Source organism: Anthonomus grandis, chromosome 8 (genome assembly GCF_022605725.1).
Source record: "Anthonomus grandis grandis chromosome 8, icAntGran1.3, whole genome shotgun sequence".
Classification (NCBI taxonomy): Eukaryota; Metazoa; Arthropoda; class Insecta; order Coleoptera; family Curculionidae; genus Anthonomus; species Anthonomus grandis.
In genome coordinates this window covers 21,140,433-21,161,442 of record NC_065553.1, presented here as the reverse complement: position 1 = coordinate 21,161,442, position 21,010 = coordinate 21,140,433, and the positions used below count along the sequence as shown (strand labels likewise).

The 21,010-nt window shown below is 32.7% G+C and overlaps 2 protein-coding genes across 3 annotated transcripts in view; one reads left to right on the top strand and one right to left on the bottom strand.

The window, feature by feature from the left end:
* Positions 1-380: 380 nt before the first annotated feature.
* Positions 381-7,556, top strand: LOC126739685 (uracil phosphoribosyltransferase homolog). 2 transcript variants are annotated; one of them, XM_050445479.1, is made up of 5 exons: positions 381-760; positions 810-958; positions 1,010-1,194; positions 1,286-1,441; positions 7,207-7,556. In XM_050445479.1, the coding sequence occupies exons 1-5, from the start codon at positions 636-638 to the stop codon at positions 7,279-7,281; spliced, it is 690 nt and encodes a 229-aa protein (XP_050301436.1). In that variant the 5' UTR covers positions 381-635; the 3' UTR covers positions 7,282-7,556. The 2 variants fall into 2 exon arrangements, with proteins under 2 accessions (XP_050301436.1, XP_050301437.1); XM_050445480.1 differs by having other exon boundaries at positions 382-760; positions 831-958.
* Positions 7,557-7,622: 66 nt separating this feature from the next.
* The window catches only part of LOC126739671 (radial spoke head protein 3 homolog), a 28,900-nt gene continuing 15,512 nt past the window's right edge, over positions 7,623-21,010 (bottom strand). Inside the window, exon 9 of the mRNA XM_050445451.1 lies at positions 7,623-7,781. The gene's annotated coding sequence lies outside the window, so the exon portion shown is untranslated. The remainder of the gene's footprint in view (positions 7,782-21,010) is intronic.

Below are 21,010 nucleotides of genomic sequence, written 5' to 3'. Positions count from 1 at the left end.
AAATCTAAAAGTATAATATTTTTTCATAAAGATTTCCCAGGTAATTAAAAAAAGCTCACAGGTTCAAATTTTGTCTGAAGGATACGAGGAGAAAAATTCTGAAACTTGGCAGCGTGGCGATAGTAAACTGAATTTTGACATTGACAGTGACATTTAAATTTGGTAGTGTATACTTGAGTAACGCCGTATTAATTTTTGCGCCTTTATTTCAAAATAAATTGTTTATTTTGAAAACATTTTCCAGTAAAATTAAATAAAATGAAGAAAATCATTTTCTAAATCATATTTTACGTATCTTTCTATTAAATATATAAAATAAAAACTTTGGGAGTTTCTTTAAACAAAACGTAAATTTTCTGTGAAACCGCTCATATACATAAGACACTTCCTGTAAACTATTTGGTTAGCCAAGTTTCCTTTTACAATTTAAATAAATATTTACAATTGTGATACTTTAAAACCCTGGTAATTAACACTGTTGTTGAATCTTTGGTACTGGCCCATTATTCGAACAAACACAATCCTTAGATATATCAAGGTTTACTTACCAAGAATTTTGACATAACCTAGAATCAGTTGTAGTTAAAAAAACTAATTATTAAAACTTATTTGTGGCCTCTCTGTATAAAATCCAAATGGCAAACGCTCTATTTGACCTAAGTCATTGCAATGGAACCGATTATTGCAAAGAGTATGTAAATTTAAAAGTTTTACCTGCTAACGATCAGATTAAGGAACTACAAACCATATTAAGAGACAAGTAAGCTTCAATTACTTAGTATATTCCTTTACCTATGAGAGTTCTTTAGATCATATTTACATTATTTCAGAAATACTTCTAGAAGTGATTTTAAATTTTATGCAGACCGTTTAATTCGATTGGTCATAGAAGAGAGCCTAAACCAGCTACCTTTCACTGAATGTAACGTAATTACACCCACAAATGCCACTTACAATGGTAAATATCTGAAGAGAATTTTTCTTAAATAATTACTTTATTTGGGCATAGGTTTGAAATATAAATCAGGCAACTGTGGAGTTTCAATAGTAAGATCGGGTGAATCAATGGAGCAAGGATTAAGGGACTGTTGTCGCAGTATTAGAATAGGAAAAATCCTTGTAGAGTCCGATGCGGACACACACGAGGCCCGGGTGGTTTATGCCAGGTTTCCAGAAGATATTGCCAGAAGACATGTAAATACTTGATTTAAGTAACACTATAAAGATTAATTTTATTTAAATAGCAATAGTGTTTTTGATATAATTTTACGAGTTTTCTTCTCAGGTTTTATTGATGTATCCTATAATGTCCACGGGGAATACTGTTAGTAAGGCTGTTAATGTTTTAAAGGAGCATGGGGTTAAGGAAGACTCAATAATTTTGAGTAATTTGTTTTGTACACCACAAGCAGTTCAGACAATTTTGGATTCTTATCCTAGAGTAAGTTTTATATTTCTTTTTCATAATATATATATATTTTTTTGCTGGTTCAGGTGTTTGCGTGTATTATGCTAATAAAGGTGGTATGAGAACTAAAATAAAAGATTTTCAGTAGGCACTTAGTTGCTGCTGCTATTATATTGTTATGATTGCAGAGACTTGGTTAACATCTGAATATTCAGATGCTGAAATTGGAGTACCAAACTATGATTTATATAGATATGATCGTCAGATGGGTACAAATACTACCAAGGCTCGTGGAGGTGGTGTATTGATTGCGCCTAAAAAGAGTTTATGTACACATAGAATTGGTATCCCACTTGTTGATTTAGATATTTATCAAATCTATTTGACTTTTACAATTGACAATCAAAGCTTTGTTGTTGGTTGCATTTATATACCATCTCCACCTCCACTTCAAGCCTATTTAAGCCATTGTGAATTCGTTGAACATGTATATATTAGATATTCAAGTAGTTTGTCTTGGCAGGTGATTACAATTTACCACATGCTAGATGGGAGAATGATGATCTTGGTTTGGTGGTTGGTGGTTGTCTGACAGAGAGTCTGTGCTTTCTCTGGCCAACTGCTTTAGCTTCTATAACTTTTTCCAGGTAAATGGGGTTTTAAATACCAATGGGGTTGCCTTGGATCTTGTATTTAGTAGCTCAGATTTAATTAGTGTCGAACGTGCAATAGACAAGATTTTTGAGAATAGCTTGCACCATACAGCAAATTAGTTTTGACCTTTGTTGTGCAGAAAATGTTGATGATATGAGGAATATTTTTATGATTTCGGTAAGGGAGATTACATAGCAATTAACGATTGTCTTGCTGGGATAGACTGGAATCAATTGTTTTTGGGAGAGACATCTATTGATGTCATAGTTTCAATTTTCTATAATCTGATCTACTCCTCAATGGAAAGGTTTATTCCTCTAAAAAGGTACAAAAGTTCTTCTTTTCCATGTTGGTTTTCTTCAGAGCTTTGCGGTTTGGTCGTAAGAATGAAACAAATTCACAAAAAGTTTAAAATTAGTGGTCAACAGCAGGAATATGATGAATTTGTATTTTTGAGACATCAATGTGAGTACTTCAGAGAGTTGTGCTATCAACAATATATTAATAAGGTGGAAATGAATCTCGCTAGCAATCCGAGGTACTTCTGGTCATATATTCAAAATAAAAGAACTGGTTTTAGCCTTCCCTCCAGAGTGACTTACAATAACAGGATTAGTATGAATATCTCGGATACTGCGGATATGTTTGCAGAATACTTTTCATCCGTCTATTCGGATAAGCAAGTCAATGACATACCATCTTTTGATTTTGATAAATCAATTTGTCTGAGCAATTTAACGCTGTCAACGCAGGATGTTTATGAGGTTATTACTTCCTCTAAGAATAAGCTCTGCGCTGGACCAGATGGGATTCCGGCATTCTTCCTAAAGAAATGTGTTTGTGTTCTTACGAAACCAATACTGTTCATTTTTAACAAATCTCTAGGTACTGGTTCTTATCCCACTCTCTGGGGGGGGCTCTCACTCAGGCCCTGTTTTGTTTTGCCTCTTTTTAATTGATTTAGTTTAGAAACTTGAAAATTGTCGTGTGCTAATGTTTGCTGATGATGTGAAGCTATTTAGGCCTATCACATCCCTTTCCGATGCTGTGCTCCTGCAAAAAGACCTTAATTTGTTTTTTGATTGGTGCCACTTGAATAGAATGTCCCTTAATATCAATAAGTGCCATAAGATTACTTTTTCTAAGCAAAGAAACCCTATTGCTTTTCTTTATAAAATAAATAATGTAGCAATTGGTGTCAAAACAGAGGTTTCTGACTTAGGAATATTTATTGACTCCAGGTTGTCTTTTAAAAGTCAGGTGACTGGTAGGGCAATGAAAATGCTGGGTTTTATCCAACGGTCTACAACTGATTTGTCTTTGTTTACTTTTAGATTACTTTATTGCTCTCTTGTTAGGTCTTGTGGGTCAGGGATAACCTGAACTTACCCACATTAGAGTCACGAAGAACATTACTCGACTTATGTTTTATGCATAAGGTTTTAAATGCTACTATAGATTGTCCCGAGTTATTGTCTCTTTTTAAACTTAGGGTGCCTTCCAGATTGAATAGACAATCAGAAATTTTCAGTCCCATTCCACCATACCAATTATGGTATTAATGAGCAAACTACACGAATGGCTCGAAGTGCTAATGGTCTGTCAGGACAGATAAGCTTTTTTGACTCTAGGATTACATCTTTCAAGGGACAGTTAAAGAATATTATTTCATAGGGGCTTTAATTAATTAACTCATCTACACCTTTCATTGATTTATAGATAGTTTTGTATCTGATTTTGTATCTATATATATGTTTGTATGGGTATGCTATGTAACACTTTTGTAAATGGATTCCGTAAATAAATAAATAAATAAATAAATAATTTGGTATGAGTAAATTAAGCATAAAGTAAAGACTCCTCTACTCTAGACTCTCACAAGATTCTTTATTGTCTTATAATAAGTATTGTGGACAAAAATGGAATAACTGTAAATTTTATTTGTTTACTTATGGACAAGCCATTCTACAAATCTACAGTAATAATTTTATCTGAAATACTTTTAAAAAAGACTATTCTTAAGAAATTGTGCCTTTAAACTTAAAATTCCTAAAATTAACAGAGATACCAACTATAAATCAATTTTAACTATGTTATTGATGGACACACTCGAGTTAAGGTTAAGACAACTAAAGACTGACTCATGTTTCATTTTTCAATTATATGGAACTATTGATTGTAATTATTTATTGAATCAGCTGTAATTTCGTGCAAATAACGGAACAAGACTTTTAAACATCTTTTTTATGTTGATTTCTATAGAAATACTTAAGGCCAGTACATGTATCTAACTGTACATTTAAAAGTTCTCTCAGGCATATTAATATTTAAGTTTTGGTGTTATATTTTGCTACTTGAGTGGTTTTTTTTTATTTTGCAACTGTGGTGTATTCACGTTTAAATGTTTAGATGTATTAAGGCATAACAATGTAATTGTATATATCACAGTAATTGGTTTAGATAAATTATCCACAATATATAATATAAAGGAGGAAAAATTACCTATAGAGTGTATCTTTCAACCATCATAAATATCAATTATAATTTATAAATTGTTTTTTGTTTTAATTGGATCTTTTACTTTATTGTCATTGGGTATTTTAGTTAGTAATTTGTACTTGTCCTTTAGATAAAATTTTAACTTCTAAACAATTTCTGTAGCTTCTTTATTTACTTTTATTTCTACAAAAACTTTCTGCCTACATAAATAAATGAGTAAACTACTTTTGATACAACTATTTAAATAATATCTATATATATTATTTATCTTATTTATTATCTTATAGAGTAAATTTAAATAGCCTTAGATAGGGTCCCACTTCTTTTAATTACTTATTATCATTTCATGACTAATAAAATTCAAAGCCTAGAATGTTAGAAAGTAGATAAAGAGTGCATTAATATTGGCATCCTTTCTAATAGGAAATACTCTGGCTGTCAACGCCTGTCTTCATTGACAAATTAATAGTATTAATCAGTATACTCAGAGCATTATCATGTAGAATTTGCTACTGCATTCTCACAAAGGCTTTCTTATCCTCTACTCTTCAGCTTCGGCAGGTTTGTATGAAAAAAATTAAATGAGTTTGTACCTGAAATACTATACAGGGTGTTTCAGAACTATGGGATCAAACTTCTAGGGGTTGTTCAGTGCAACAGTAGAATCCATTTGAGAATAGGAACCCATGTCCGGAAATGTGTCACTACGGCCCTAAGGCGCGTTTAAATTTAGAAAAAATATTAATTACCTAAAAATAGGATCTGATACATTTATTTTTACCTTTTGTATATGATACCATCACAATAATTGTTCAAAATGTCTTCCTGCAACCTCAATACACCGATTTAAACGCCGCACATGATTTCGGCGGACTACACTAAAAAGTTGATCCTCGTTTTGAATGTTTTCATATGCTGCTGTTATTCGTCCAATTAAGTCTAGCTCTGATTCTACTGGAGTTTCGTAGACTAAAGACTTTACATGTCCCCACAAGAAAAAACCGAGCGACGTTAAATCGGTTGACCTAGGAGTCCAAGAAACTGCTCCACCTCTGGCAATCCAACGGTGCCCAAACCGCAGAGCCAAATACTGGCGTACTTGTACAGCAAAGTGAGCCGGCGCTCGATCATGCTGAAGCCACATTTGCTGTCTAACGTTTACTGGAACATTTTCAAGGAGTTCTGGGAGAACTTCCTCCAAGAAACGCAGATAAATAGATCCTGTTAACCGTTCCGGTAGAAGGTATGGCCCAATTAAATAATCATCAACAATGCCTGCCCATACGTTGACAGACCAACGATTCTGATGTTTTCTTGGAAAAATTGCATACGGATTTTCTTCGTCTCAAACATGGCTATTCCTACTATTAAAAATACCGTCTCTTATTGTGAAAGAGGCTTCATCGGTCCACAAAACATATCGTATAAAATTTGGTTGTTCAATGATGTGATCCAGAAGCCATCGACAAAATTGAACTCTAGGATGATAATCGGCTGCAGTCATACCTTGAACTTTCTGGAAGTGGTAAGGATGGAGTTGTTGCTCGTGTAGTACCCGCCTGACAGAAGCGTTACTCGTATTCATATTGTTAGTGACGTCACGTGTGCTATTTGATGGTTCATCGGCAACTCGCTGAAGCACCTCTTCTTCAAATTCGACCGGTCTTACGATTCGAGCAACACCAGAATCGTGCATCTTGGTCTTAAATATGCCTGTTTCAGCGAGCCGTCGATGAACCGCAATAAACTTTTTGTATCCAGGATGCTGTCGTTCGGGATAACGTTCATGATACAACCGCGATGCTGCTCGTGCATTGCAGTTTGTTGCTCCGTATGCCAAATGCATATCCGCCAATTCTTGATTGGTAAAGTTTTCCATTAGCAATAAATGTTTAAAAATTGTAAGCTAATAAAATTTTAAACATGACATTGAGAATTGCCATTGATAAGCGTCGATTTTAAATAATTGTTATGGTATCATGTACCAAAGGTAAAAATAAATGCAACAGATCCTATTTAGGTAATTAATGTTTTTTATAAATTTTAACGCGTCTTAGAGCCGTAGTGGCGTAGTGACGCATTTCCGGACATGGGTTCCTATACTCAAATGGATTCGTCTGTTGCACTGAACAACCCCCAGAAGTTTGATCCTATAGTTCTGAAACACCCTGTATAGGTAAAGAAGAGGATCTCATTTAATTCATCAACATTTTACTGTGAAAAACTCCTCGATAAAAGACATTGACAATGGACTAAATAGAAATAAGATTCGACGAGGATCTCGAAATTTAAGACATTGATTCCAATGAATGAACTGCTGGAGACAATACAATATAATAAGACGATACGTTACAGACTGATCAAGTAATTAACGATGCCATCTTTTCGACCTTTTTTTAACTTTTCGCTTTCTAAACATACGTCAGCCTATTGTAGACTTGCAAGATGTTAGAAGTTAAAAAGGAGTCGTCTGAAAAAAATTCCCAGATAATAAATGCCAATCTTGTTTTAAGGGATAAAATATTTCATCATCATCTACCTTTTTCTGCTGATTAACAACAATTCTTTACTAACTTATTTTACTTTAAATATTTATAAATTGTAGTCGAATTAAATACATTACAGTTATTCATTTTGTATTTCAGATGAAAATGTTGACGTCAGAAGTCCATCCAGTAGCCCCAAACCATTTCGGGCAAAAATACTTTGGCACTGATTAATGTCTATTTTCTACGTAAGACTGACTATGGTGGATGCTATTCGTAAGCCCAACTCCCTTTATTTATTTTATATGTATAAGCTTTAAACAAATTTGCCTTAAAACATTGCAAAAAATAGTGGTCGCTTTAATTCACAAGATGGCGTGAACAATATAACGGTTATTTTGTTACTTTTATAATTGTAATAACAATACAACGTTTTAAATATACTGTGATGGACTTAATTGTGTGTAACCTATATATAATATTGGGTATTTATTAAAATGATTTGTGTTCGTTGTTGTTTTTTTTGCTCCTTGTATTATTAAAACTGTTGATAAGGAAAACTGAAACGCAACAAATTAAACAATAGGAATATATTTTTGCGCAACAAATTTACAATAAAATACCTTTTAAAAGTATACAATATAAAGTGCACTCTAATAAGGTTTTTAAAAATATGGTAAAATTTTCATATTAGGTACTCTTTTTTATAGGGTGGTGGGTACTCCATACTTTTGCTGAAACGAGAAAAAAAATTGTATAGAAACAAATATTCAGAAATGGTGTGAAGAATCTTGCATGCATTTATAAGTTATCAATTGCTTCTATTTTCTTGGCCTTAATTTGAGCTCGGTATTTATAACGATACATGCGGATAGTATCCACCGATACTAAGTTGGGGTATTATTGATTAGCTTATTTCAAAGAATAAAGTTTTTCCCTCATTTCTCTCAAACATGCACAGAAGTACTTGGAGTAAGCATTAGTAATGGAGTCAACAAAAGCATTAATAAGCATATCAACATGTTTAGAATTGTCTAAATAGTTCCAATTAAGATTATCCACCATATAACAAATTAATAAGCTCCAGTCTATTATAGGATGATCACTGGGGCCAGGGATGCGCTTTTTGAATTTGAACATCAATCCCATATCGGCATAATGGAGGGTCACAAGTATTTGAACTAAAAGTTAAGTAGATATATTATCAAGACAATTCATACCCCTTATAGCACCTTTAATAACAGGACAGAACCAAAGCTAGAAAGTCATCCTCCGGGACTAAATCTGATTCAAGTTGAACGTAATTTTAAAATCACCAGTGATGATATATTTTTTGTTAATTGTCAAGCTATCAAGAAAACACTCAAGGCAATTCAGAAAAGTATCAAGATCTCCCAATGGTGATCTATAGACAGTAAAAATAAGAGACTCACCAAAATTGATCACTTTTCCCTTTCCTCAACCTTCCCTTTACACATGGAACTTCTTGGAGCAGGACATCGGAAGAGTTACACGTAGGGGACTACGTGATCTGTCAGTTTAACAAAATTTGGAAATTGGATTAAACCCCTGAATATGAGTATATTAATATTTAGGCTAGATTCAAGGAATGTATTAAAATTAGTGTCATCATTCTTAATAGTTGAACAAGAGGTACTTCTCAAAAAACACGGGTTTTTTAAGTGTTACAAATTTACTGGTTTACACTAAATCGCTCTTAAAAGGCTTGGAGAGGCGGTGCCAAGTTGATGCAATCTCCACTGTCTTGTTCAAAGCTTTCGACAACGTGAACCTTAAAAACTTACAAATCAGGGAGTGTCTGGGCCATTTTGGAGTTGGTTCAGGAGTTATTTGTCTCTAATAGAAGGGCAGGTAATTAAATGAATGACATAAAAATCAATGGCTATTAATGTTACATCGAAGGTACCATTATGATGATTGATGATGAGGTGATTATTTCTCTCCAAGCACTTCTTCAACGTGTTCCTAAATGACTTTTTCAATACCACTAAAGGTTTTCGGTTATTTATGCAGATGCCTTTAAAATATACAACTATATTAACATTCAGAAAGATTTGGACAGGTTTGGGATGTGGTTTATTGATAACAAATTCTCTTAAAATATCCGTAATCAACATCATTTTTTCAAAATCCAGCAATTTATGAGTACTCTATTAATGGAGAGGCAACTAGAGGAGACTCTGTTAAGGTTGTTGGAGTTAAAGTTTTGACCTTCATACATATACATAACTTAACGAGTTTAACAACAATTTACTAAACCAAGTTTCATTTTTGGTACCAGAAAGACACACTAGACATAAAGAACTGTTCCTTTTCAAAACGCACTTCTTACCTTTAGGGGATATCATTGGTTTTAAACAAAAAAAAACGCAATTTTTTCTAAATTCCAATTTTTTTTTTAAATTTATAGGAATCCATTGAAAATACCGAACAAAAATATTCATATAAAAATCCGTGGCAAATAATAGAAAATATTATTTTATATATTATAGATGTAAAAATACATTAATAGGGAATTAGGCATAAAACGGATTTTTTTTTAATTGAATAACTTGAAGTACTGAACAAATTAAACTCAGTGGCAAATAGTACAAAATATAAATGATAAAATTGTACTATTGAAAATTTGTACTAAAAATCCCATCACAAAGAAATTTCTGTCGTGTTTCAATTTAAATGCAAAAATTGTGAAGATTAAAAGAATTGCATGGGTCTTATTTTCCTTATAATTCATCTGTCAATATTTGAGGAATATCTAGGCTGCACGTTTTCGAATTGCCTAAAAAGAATTCAGATTTGTGTTTAAAATGGATTTTAAATGCTAGGTTTAACTACTGGGTACTGTCTGATACCAACATTGGTTTAAGTGATTTGCAGCCATGGAGCAACTTATAACTTGAGGCCATGGTTTAGCAACAGTGATTTACAAAAAAAACCGACAGACCGGATTGTTGACATTACTATTGTTATCAATATTGATCTTTATGACTTGAACCAAATAAACACACTTAAACAACTCTGTATAATATATATATTATTCGAATTATTAGGTTTATTCGAGCCTTAGCACTATAACCGTTGATTGAATATTTGGGAAGATACGCAATCCTGTGTTAAAAAGTGTACCCGGTCGACTATCGGATTGCCGTTCAGTTTCGTGCACCGTGTGGTGCTGCCGCGAAGCGTCATATCTAGGAACGATTTATTTTAGCTGTGTGGACTTGGCTTTTGGCTTCTTTGAGTCAGGTTTTCAACGACGCTGGAATCTCCGGTTACGCGGCCGTGTTGGATATTTTTTTAAGATATGGGATGATGCTGCCAATTATGTTTTTATTATTTTTTTTGAACATACAACACGGTGTCATTTATGTGGTGGTCAAGTGATAAGTGATATACTTAAGGGTGGAGGCATATTGAAATTTCTTAAAAGTTAAATTTTATAAACAAATAATTACTTACCAAAATATGTTTTTGAGACAAAAATTAATACAAAAATATATATAAAAAGCTATTTTTACAAAATTACCAACAAAGTTTAATACAAGTTATAATTCCAACAAACATTGTTTCCTTCATTTTGTGTTCAAGAGGGTCAAGTTTTTAAATAAAAAGCCCGTTGCACTTAATTAACTAAAAACTAATATACAAAAAATATGTGGAACAAATTTTAAGATATAAGTAGGTTTCACGTAAATATTATAAAGAATAATTGAAATAATTCATAAGACTTAATACCGATCATAATATAACTTCTTGATCAATAATTTTTTGTAAAAAGTAACCCATTTTGTCATGTGATTCCATATCTGAAAAATGTGCAGCGTAGTGACATCTGTAAAGTAAGGGGTTGTGAGTGAGGATGTTAATAGAAATTGAAAATAGGCCAAATTTTAAGGTTTAAGCGACACAGGAAAATTCTCAATTACCAGTTGCTATTACAACTATACTTAAAACTATAAAAAGATACCTAGTAACAAAAAAAAAACATTTTGTTTAAAGACCCCGCATCACGGTTATACAGGACGTCAATAGAGGTGGAATAATTAGAGGAAAGTTGAGCAATATAGTGTCCTTTTATAATAAAATCTAAATACTTCCTAAATTTTGCAAAAAACTGAAATTTGGCAAAATCATTTTATTTTTTTCTGGCGTTATTTCAAAATATATGACAAAAGTATTTATTAAATGAATAAATTATTGTGACCACTTTTTCTCGCCTATACGATGACACCTTTAAAATTTAAAATACGACGTTCTGTCTTTAAAGAGCCATCATCAACTTTGTTTTTCTTTGTCGGCGCTATATTGACCATTTGCAGTTTAACGACGCGGGAATCTTTGGCCGCCCGGCCGTTTTGTTATTTTTTTAAGACAAGGGCGATGATGATAACAGCGCTTTTATTTATTTTGTTATTGCCGATATTTAAATGCGCTGTGATCTCGCATAAATAACTATAAAGATAGTTATAGATAAATGTGGTGGTTAAGTAATGTATGAATGTTTGAATAAGGGTTGAAATGTTTTGAATAAGGGTGTAACAACACTATAAAATATCGAAAATAGGCCACACTTTAATTTGCAATACAGGGAAACACTTAATTACTAATTCTTAAAACTAGAAAAAGTTAATAAGAAAAAAAAACAAATATTTTGTTTAACAGTATGAAGGGTCTCATCGCGGTTATACAGGATGTCCAAAATAAGGATGAGCAATAAATGGTTTAATTAGGCGAAAGTTGCGCAATATAAATGCAATGATTGAATAAATGCAATCTAAAAATTGGAAAAATGCCAAATACTTCCTAATATTCAGGAAAAAGGTGAAATTTGGCAAAATGGTTTTTTTATTTTTTTCTGGCATTATTTGAAAATATAAAATAAAATCATTTATACATTGTTGTAAACGCTTTCTCTCATTTACAAGTTAACATCTTTAACTTTTAAATACGACGTTTAATAACTCTTAAATCCTTCTTTAGAGAGTCATAATCAACTTTTTTTCTTCTTGTCGACTCCATGTTGGCCACTTGCAGTTTTGAATAACCCTTTTACAACAAGAATTACTTTTTCAACGAGGTAATTTCTAGTGAGTAGTTGGAATCATCCCTATTAAATATTATATACCTCTCTCTCTTTTAAATACAATTTCGAATTTCAAAAAATTCAAAACATACTTTATTCATAAATACATGGTACCTACTTGTTGACATGGTACTTCTATGATATAAAATAGGCACATTAATCGACATATTACTAACACATAATTTAAAAACAATACACAATAGTGGGTTCAACATACTAGTATAAACACAAAATGTATTTTCAATTTCAAAGCAAGACGACTTAAAAATTTTTTAGAGTAACATCACAAATTCTAACCTTTACATCTTTACTAAAAACTAATTATATACGATTGGCCTGTTCCTAACTATCTTAAAAAAATTCTAATGCTATAAAAATACTTGCTTTTAAGAAGTTTCGTTAAGAACTTTTTAAAGCGAGGAGAACTTCTAGAGACTTTTATGACATTTGGAAAATGATTAAAAATTTTTATGCTCAAGTAAATAAGAGAATTCTTAGTTCACTTTTCGGGATGGGCATTGGAATATTGTATTCTTTTCTGATATTATAACGTTTTAAGGAGCCATTATTTTGAAGATACAATTTATATTTTTTATATATTAGGCAAGCAGACTCAACAATAAACAAGCAACACAAGAAAAGTATCTTTAAATAGGGGTCTGCATGTCCTGTGGAGATTTATGACACATATATTTAATGGCTCGTTTTTTAAAAACAAACATCGAGTCAAAAAGCCGTTTACTAATGCAACTCCAAAATGTTATTCTATACTGTAGGTATTTTTGTATGAAAGTAAGTTCCAACTTTCGACAAAAAAAAAATAGACCGTTTTTGCAGATATCAATCTCAGTTCATTTAAAACCACTCTAACAGCATAACATCGTCTAGCCAGTTTTTGCCTCCTGACATATCTCCATAAAACTTACGTTTATGATCGATAACAATTCGAAGAAATCTGTTAAAATTATTCACTTCCAATTCTTTCTTGTGAATCATGAACTGCTCTGAACATAAAAACTTAACAATTTAGTCTTATCTATGTTTAAAGACAACAAATTAGCATCAAATCACTGTTTAATCATTAATAAATCTTTAGAAATTGTTTTTGTTAATGTGCTTTTATTATCGTCTGCCCATAAGATAGTGGTGTCATCTGCAAAAATAGTGAAGAATCCTCTTATCTGGAGAAACGCCAGGTCATTTATATACAATAGAAATAAAATAGGACCGAGAAACGAACCCTGCTTACTACACAAAGTTCAGACAAACTGCCATTTGGCCAAACAAACTTTTTTCTGTCTAACAAAACAAAATTTTAACCATTCTAGAGCAACTCCCCTAAACCCATATCTAGAAAGCTTATCGAGCAATTTCCATGGTTGACACAGTCAAAGTCTTTAGAGAAGTCGCAGAATACCGCTGCAGCAAAGTGACCTTCTTCAAGCTCAAATATAATCTCTCCAGGAATGAAAACATTACTCGACATTCATTTAATATGTTATTTTTTTTATTAGGAAAGCTACCATTCGTACTATAACCAGTTTCTCAATAACTTTAAAGGCTTTTTAGGCTTTATTTTTATCTTTTTCATGAATGAATTTCATCATGAAAACAATTATTGAAAATACTTAAAACACTAAAGACCATAAACATAATAAAGTAAAAGTAAAAAAAAGAAAAAGAGAAAATGGCTCTCATAGACATGAAGAGACAGTATTTTTAAGAGTTCGGATTGATTTTTGTAGATAAAATAGATAATTTTCTGTGAGGTTTATAATTAGATTTTTTTAAAGATTTTCTAATAAGATTTTGAGATTCCCATATTAGGTTGTTATAAATCAAAGTCTTAATTAATATACGCACACTGATTAATTTTGCCTAAAGGAGCCATCGTCTCACAAACTAAACACATTTACATATATCTATCTATTTCTGATTATGATATCCAAGAAAAATTTTTAACAACTACCAAATTGCAATACGGCAAACACGAACCTGTGCAAAAACTCTCCCACACGACTCGGATGATCGGCCGATTACTAATGAGAAGCGACGGACGAAATTATTTTCGCGCATACTGGAGAGAATCGCCATCTATTTTTCACGCATATTTGCGGTCACGCTTTAGCCCATAAGGTTGCGTATCTTCCCAAATATTCAATCAACGCTATAACTATCTAACGCACCCTCTATACAGTGTGTGTCAGCCAAATCGAGATGTCAGCCGGCGTCAGATCGGGAGACCGTGCTGGCCATTCCATCGATCCTCGCCTCCCTATCCACCGATCTGGAAATATTTGGTTGAGGTACTGCCAGACATTTATTTGGTAGTGGGGTGGTGCTCCATCTTGTTGAACCCATATCATAATTGCTGGAACTTGTGGGTTTCCTGGATCAGGATACAAGTTAGCCAAGGTTGGCACTACATTATTTTGAAGCAATTCTAAATAATTATCGCCATTCAAATTGCCCTCAATAAAAAAGGGACCTATGATCTGATCTTCAATAATTCCTGCCCACACGTTAACCTTTTCAGGGTATTGAGTATTGTCTTTTCTCGTCCAGCGAGGATTTTCCCTGGACCAATAGCGGCAATTTTGACGATTGGCATGACCGTGAAGGTGCACTCATCAGAAAACATAACATGTTCTAATTGGATCACATTGCCATCATTTGTTGCATTAACATTGCCATCAAAAATACATTCTTCTGTCAAAATCGTCTTCCGTGAGCTCCTGGGTGGGTATAATTTTATAGGGATGCATTTTGTTTTCTTTTAAAATTCTAATAACTGATGAATAGCTAATATCGAGTACTGGGGCTGCTTTCCGAGTAGATGTATGTGGATGTTCCTCAAACTCAAGCATAACAGCCAATTTGGTATCCTCACTTATTGCATTGGCAGCTGCTTTTTTTACCTGCCTAACATGGCCCAGCTCGCGGAATTGCTTTTCTATTTTACTAATTGTCCCTTAGGTTAAAGGCGGCAAATTTGGAAATTTTTTGTGAAATAGTCGAGCTACTTCCATTTGCGTCCGTATATTATCTCCATAGCCAATAAATGAACCATTTTTCTGGCTTTGAAATTCAAACGACTATAGCACTGATGACTACTTCTGTCATTCAATATGAGTCAACATTAAGTCTGGCATTTTAGACCAAAGTAAACAACAATTTTTAGCTTTTTTTATTCTCATATCAATAAAAAGGAATGCTGAACTAGTTTTTGCTTGCTTTATCATTACCAAGACCTAAATGGGCAAGAAGTATTAAGTGAGTTTTAGAGAATCTTGAAAAATAAATAATTTTCTTTTCTAAATGTTATTTTTTACTTAATATTTCCGAAACAGTCAAAGATAGGTATTAGGACATTGTATAATAAAATGATCTGAGGAATCTAAAAATTAATTAACATACAGGGTGTTATGTTTAAACTAAGCAAGTTGGTATTGGCCACCGTTATCTGATACTCCCTGTATAAAAAGTTTTTATGAAAAAAAAAATGCGCAACTATAAAAACTAATCGACGTGTTCGAGCGTTTTTTCCAACACGCTCCCGCCTATTTATTAGCTAATTTATTCCATTTGGCTGACACACACTGTATAAAAAACAGCGTATTCTTCTATTTTCTTGTTTAGATGAAAACTTCAATTTATATTTAAATTTCCCACTTCCAGACTCAAATCTGACAGTTTTGCACCTGTGCAAGCGCGACTAATCGCCCTCCCCTAAACAACACCCAATATATAACACTGGTTTTTTTATATATGAATGGGGGCTGGGTTAAATTCATCCCCTTTAAATCAGATCATATATGGAGTGGAGGACCCTCTTTATTATTAAAATACGATGCCCGTCTAATATTATTTTGGTTTTTGATATCGTTTAAATTAAATCGAGGGTCTCTTGTTGTATGCTAATTCGAGCAGGGTGCTATTTTAAATGGCATAATGGCAATCTGTTTTCTATTGGGAGGCTAAACGTTTTTTCACAAAATAATATAATTTTCTAAAACAAACTGTATATGATAGTTTGGCTTCAGGAATAATGCATGAAATACAGGGTGTTTCAGAACTATGGGATCAAACTTCTAGGGGTTGTTCAGTGCAACAGTAGAATCCATTTGAGTATAGGAACCCATGTCCGGAAATGTGTCACTACGCCACTACGGCCCTAAGACGCGTTTAAATTTAGAAAAAATATTAATTACCTAAATAGACGGATTTTTCTGTTGCACTGAACAACCCCCAGAAGTTTGATCCCATAGTTTTGAAACACCCTATATAAATGGCGTTTGTTTTAGTTGTTTTTTAATGAGGGTGTCATTTACGTTTTTCTTGTATTGATTTATTTTAAATACCATATGCATTTAGTTAGATACCTAATGAAATAAATCTATAAGTAGAAATATCGGTAGATATGAGGTCACGCGCACCCGAAAATATATCCATATACGAGTATTAGTCTAACCTGTCTGTATATCGACGGTACAGAAGAAAACCGGCACATCTCAACATTTTTCTTTTTTCGGTATTTTGCAGATTTAACACCAAAAAATGTATACTTTTATCAGTAAAAGCGGCATTTGTAACACTTAAAATTAACCGCCATAGTTCGCTTATGTCGGTTTTTCATTAGATAATAGTTGTGTCTTGTCTCTCCTGAAAATTAAGGGGCACAACCAACACCACCGAAATAAAGATCTTTATTTCGGTGGTGTTGGCACTCAGTTGTTTTTCGGTTATTCCCTGGGAACGTGTTTGTTTTATATAGGAAAGTGACATATTTAGAAATAATCACACATTATTAACAGGAAAAACGATACTTTTTTAGTTGTAACATTAAGTTGTGGTAAGTAAAAGTTATTTCTTATTTTTTTCAACGGAATGTTACATTTAGGGTTATGTCATGTTTCTATAAAAAAAATAACTTAACCCTTTTGTAGTATTTTAAGTTATGCCGCTTTTCCTGAATGACAACTCTATAAATGTTTTGTAATTTTTAAATTTTTGAGCAATTTTCTGCATTTCCAAATGATTCAAATATACCAGAATGTACATAGACTATTGGTAAATGATGACCAGAATGTACTTGGGGTAGATGCATCTATGCCGAATAGAGCTGGTAGGTAACCAAAGTAATTTAGTAGAAATTCTTAAGTAAGTAAATATAAGTTCCTATAATGTTTAGTATTTTTTAATGTTTTGCAAACTATTTTTGGTTATTTTAGGAGGAGTAGGCACTAACTCAGCTACTGAAGATTTCGATATAGAGAACAATGATAGTTCTGATTCCAGTAGCTTTTCTTCTAGCATCTACACATCACAAGTCAACCAGTTCTTCTGATATTAAAGATGATGCAGAGACTCAGAATAATTTAGAACCTGAGCATGGAGGAGGAAAACAAAAAGCTGTTCCGAGTGTTCCGAGCATTGAAAAAAAATGTTTCAAAACGTCTTTGAAATTCAGGAAAGTCATACGTTTCATATGGTAAAAGAGGAAAAGTTTTTGAGGCAAGAAAAGTTGGGACACCCTTGTAAGGAAATAAAGTTCAGATTGCAGTGCTCTTTAAAAATTTTAAATGAAACGCGAAAATCAATTTTAAAAGACTTCGGAATTTAGGTAGTTTAGAAAAGCAGAGATTGTTCATAATAAGTAATGTTGATCAGGTTAATTCTAAATATAAATAACTAAGGGTAGGAAGTATCCGCAAACGCAATCATGCATTTTATTTTTTATGGTAAAAACACCGTGTGTGCAATTTTTTTTAAGTCAACCCTAGGCATTACAGATAGAGCCATAAGAACTGTAATTAACAAGAAAACTTTATGTCCTGGAGGATGATAATATCAGAAATAAGAGGAAACATAAGAACCAAAAAACTGTTAATGACCAGATAAAAAAACGGAGTCCGCGAACACAAAAATTCCATTTCAGGAGTTGAAGCGCACTCACTACACAGGACAAGACTCTCGTAAATATTCATATAAGGCAACAAAACATTGGCGGATATCCATCGAGATCACATAGATATTTGTAAAGCTAAAAATCCACCTTATATAAATGATCTTATGTTTAGAAGAATTTTTAATAATGAGTATAATATTTTTTTCTTTATACCAAAAAAAGATCAATGCGAAGATTGTATCTGCTATCAAAATTCTTCAGAACAAGAGAGAATTGCTTTGAAACAAAAACATGACCAGCATCTTGAAAAAAAGGAACTCTCTCGAATAGAAAAAGATAAAATCAACTCTGAGAAAAATATCATCTTTGATGTTTAGGACTTACAAGCGGTGTTGCAGTGTCCAAGGGGGAATGTTACTTCTGATTTTTACTACAACTTAATGTTTTTAATTTTACAACATATGAAATGAATTCGAAAACTAGTAGTTGATGTACCTGGGATGAATCGGAAGTACATCGGGGTGTTTTAAAAATAGCTAGATTTATTCAGTCCAAAGACTTCCAAGCTTGCAATGCAATGGACGATAAGAACTACGGAACGTGGACGACGGAAGGACTGGACATAATATTTTAGTCCGATAATTGTTATGGTCAAGAAAAAAATTGATTCAGGTTTGCAATATATTTACACGTAGTTCAAAATATGCCATTTCTAAATTCAATAACACATAAATTTCTCATTAAGCGAGATACCCAAAATGAGGGAGACAACATGCATTTCGGTATTGAAAAACAAATTAAAAAATCTTGCAAATCGGGACCAATTTATACAGGGTGTTCAAAAAATGGACGGAGATATTTCAATGGGTGATTCCTTGTAAAAAAATGTGAGAAAAAGTTTCTATACCTAAACACGGGTCCGGAAATGCACAGTTTTCAAGATAATAAAAAATAACTACCGTTTTATCGCATTCCACTGGACAAATTTGGTTTATTAATTTTTGGTAAAAAAATCATAGGTGCCTTGGAAAACAAAAAATCAAAAACAGTTCTAGGAGCTTTTTATTGCAACAACAACTACAACAAATGTTGGAAATGTCTTCCATCCATTTCTGTACACCTTCTCACTCGACGAATCATTGAACGACGCACTCGAGCTAAAATTCGAGGTCTATTTCTCACTTCTTCGCAAGCGTTTACTAATTTTACTAATTTTATTTCTTAACTCTTCTATTGTTTGTATAGGACTAGCATAAACCAGACTTTTAAGGTATTCCCATAAATAAAAATCTATTGGATTTAAGTCAGGGGAGCGAGGTGGCCATTGAATTGGTCCACCTCTTCCAACCCAATTTTCAATTCGCAAAGGTGTTATTGAGATGAGTTCTAACCGCTATACTAAAATGAGGAAGAGCTCCATCGTACATAAAAGTTATTTGATTACGTACATTTAGAGGAACTTCTTCCAGCAGTACGAGCAATTCTTGTTGAAGAAATTCTAAGTAAGATTCGCCGTTTAATCTTAAGGGTAAAAAGAAAGGCGTAAATACATTGTCACCAACAACACCCATCCACACATTTAAAGAAAATTTGTAATGCGAAAAATTTGTGTTGCGAAAAAGTTGTATTTTTAAATGCTTAATCAAACAACAAACATTAAAGTTAAAAAAAAGGCAGTGGCCTACATTTTTTTGCCAATAATATTTGCTAAGATGTCCCCCGGGACGCCACTGGACCTTAATTGTAATTTTAATCTAATTAGGGGTAAATAGGCCTCTTAATACAACAAGTAATACTACCAAATTTAAAAAAAATCGAGTAAATAAATAAATTTTTAATATAAATTTATATTTTGTGTGCATTTCCGGACCCATGTTTATAGAAACTTTTTATCATATTCTTTTACAAGGAATCACCCATTGAAATATCTATCTATCCATCTATTTTTCGAACACCCTGTATATACTCCAACAATACATTACCCTTATGCGCATTGCAAAAAAATCTGGAAATACTTATCTAGTTGAAGAACTAAGCCACCAAGACAATCAGTTTTAAAGATCCTAATATTTGTAGTAGTGTTAATAACTCAAACAACGAACTTTAAAAAATTGGAGATCTTAAAATAGTTAAATTTATCAAAAATGAATCTAAAATTTTTTATAAGACTTCATACAGTGATACAGATTTTCAATTTGCTGTTTATAAAGGGTCAAGAAATAAAAATGTCACATTACAAATGAGGGGTTCCATTCCAAAACTCGCCTTATCCATTTTTTGCGAAAAATAAGGTCATGGTGTCTATAGCATCTGTTAATGTCCCTCTATACATTAGACAAACTTAACCATGCCAAAACTCGCCCTTACCTACGGTAAAAACATAGGAAAAATTTAGTATCATTTCAAAACTTGTCTTATCCATCGCCTGTATCATTCCAAAAGTCGTCTTATCCAAGCGACCAATCAGAGCGCATAATTTTGTTTTCATGCTGGTGGTCGCGTGATTTTTTATTTTTGCCTCATTTTAATGAGTAAATCCTAAGCGTTTGGTCTACGTTTTTAAACAGCTGTTTAACAAAAATTTTAATAATTAAAACAAGAATGGATAGTAATAATGATTCATTTTGTTTACCCGTGGCACAAGGAAAAGGCATGCGACGTCCCAGTGATCCGACAAAATGGAAAAAAAGTGTTGTAAAATTTAAAAGGTACCTACATTGTTTTCGTTTATAACGTTTAAATAATATTATTTAAATTTTTTTTTGTAGGCGTGCTCCGTTGCAACTACCAGTTTTTCCAAAATGTCACCATTTATCGGGTAAAACATACCGCTGTTCAACTCTTACAATGCAAGATATTAAAGAGTTTCATGCCCTATTTTATTCTTTAAAAACAAAGATTGAACAAGACAATTTTATTTTAAAATATACGTCTGTTGAGATCCTATTCAG

Bases quoted from the DNA above. Each gene is read 5' to 3' on its own strand.
- LOC126739685 (XM_050445479.1), top strand. From the start codon at position 636: ATGGCAAACGCTCTATTTGACCTAAGTCATTGCAATGGAACCGATTAT. The intron at 959-1,009 runs GTAAATATCTGA...ATTTGGGCATAG, and splicing joins CACAAATGCCACTTACAATG to GTTTGAAATATAAATCAGGC. The intron at 1,195-1,285 runs GTAAATACTTGA...TTTTCTTCTCAG, and splicing joins AAGATATTGCCAGAAGACAT to GTTTTATTGATGTATCCTAT.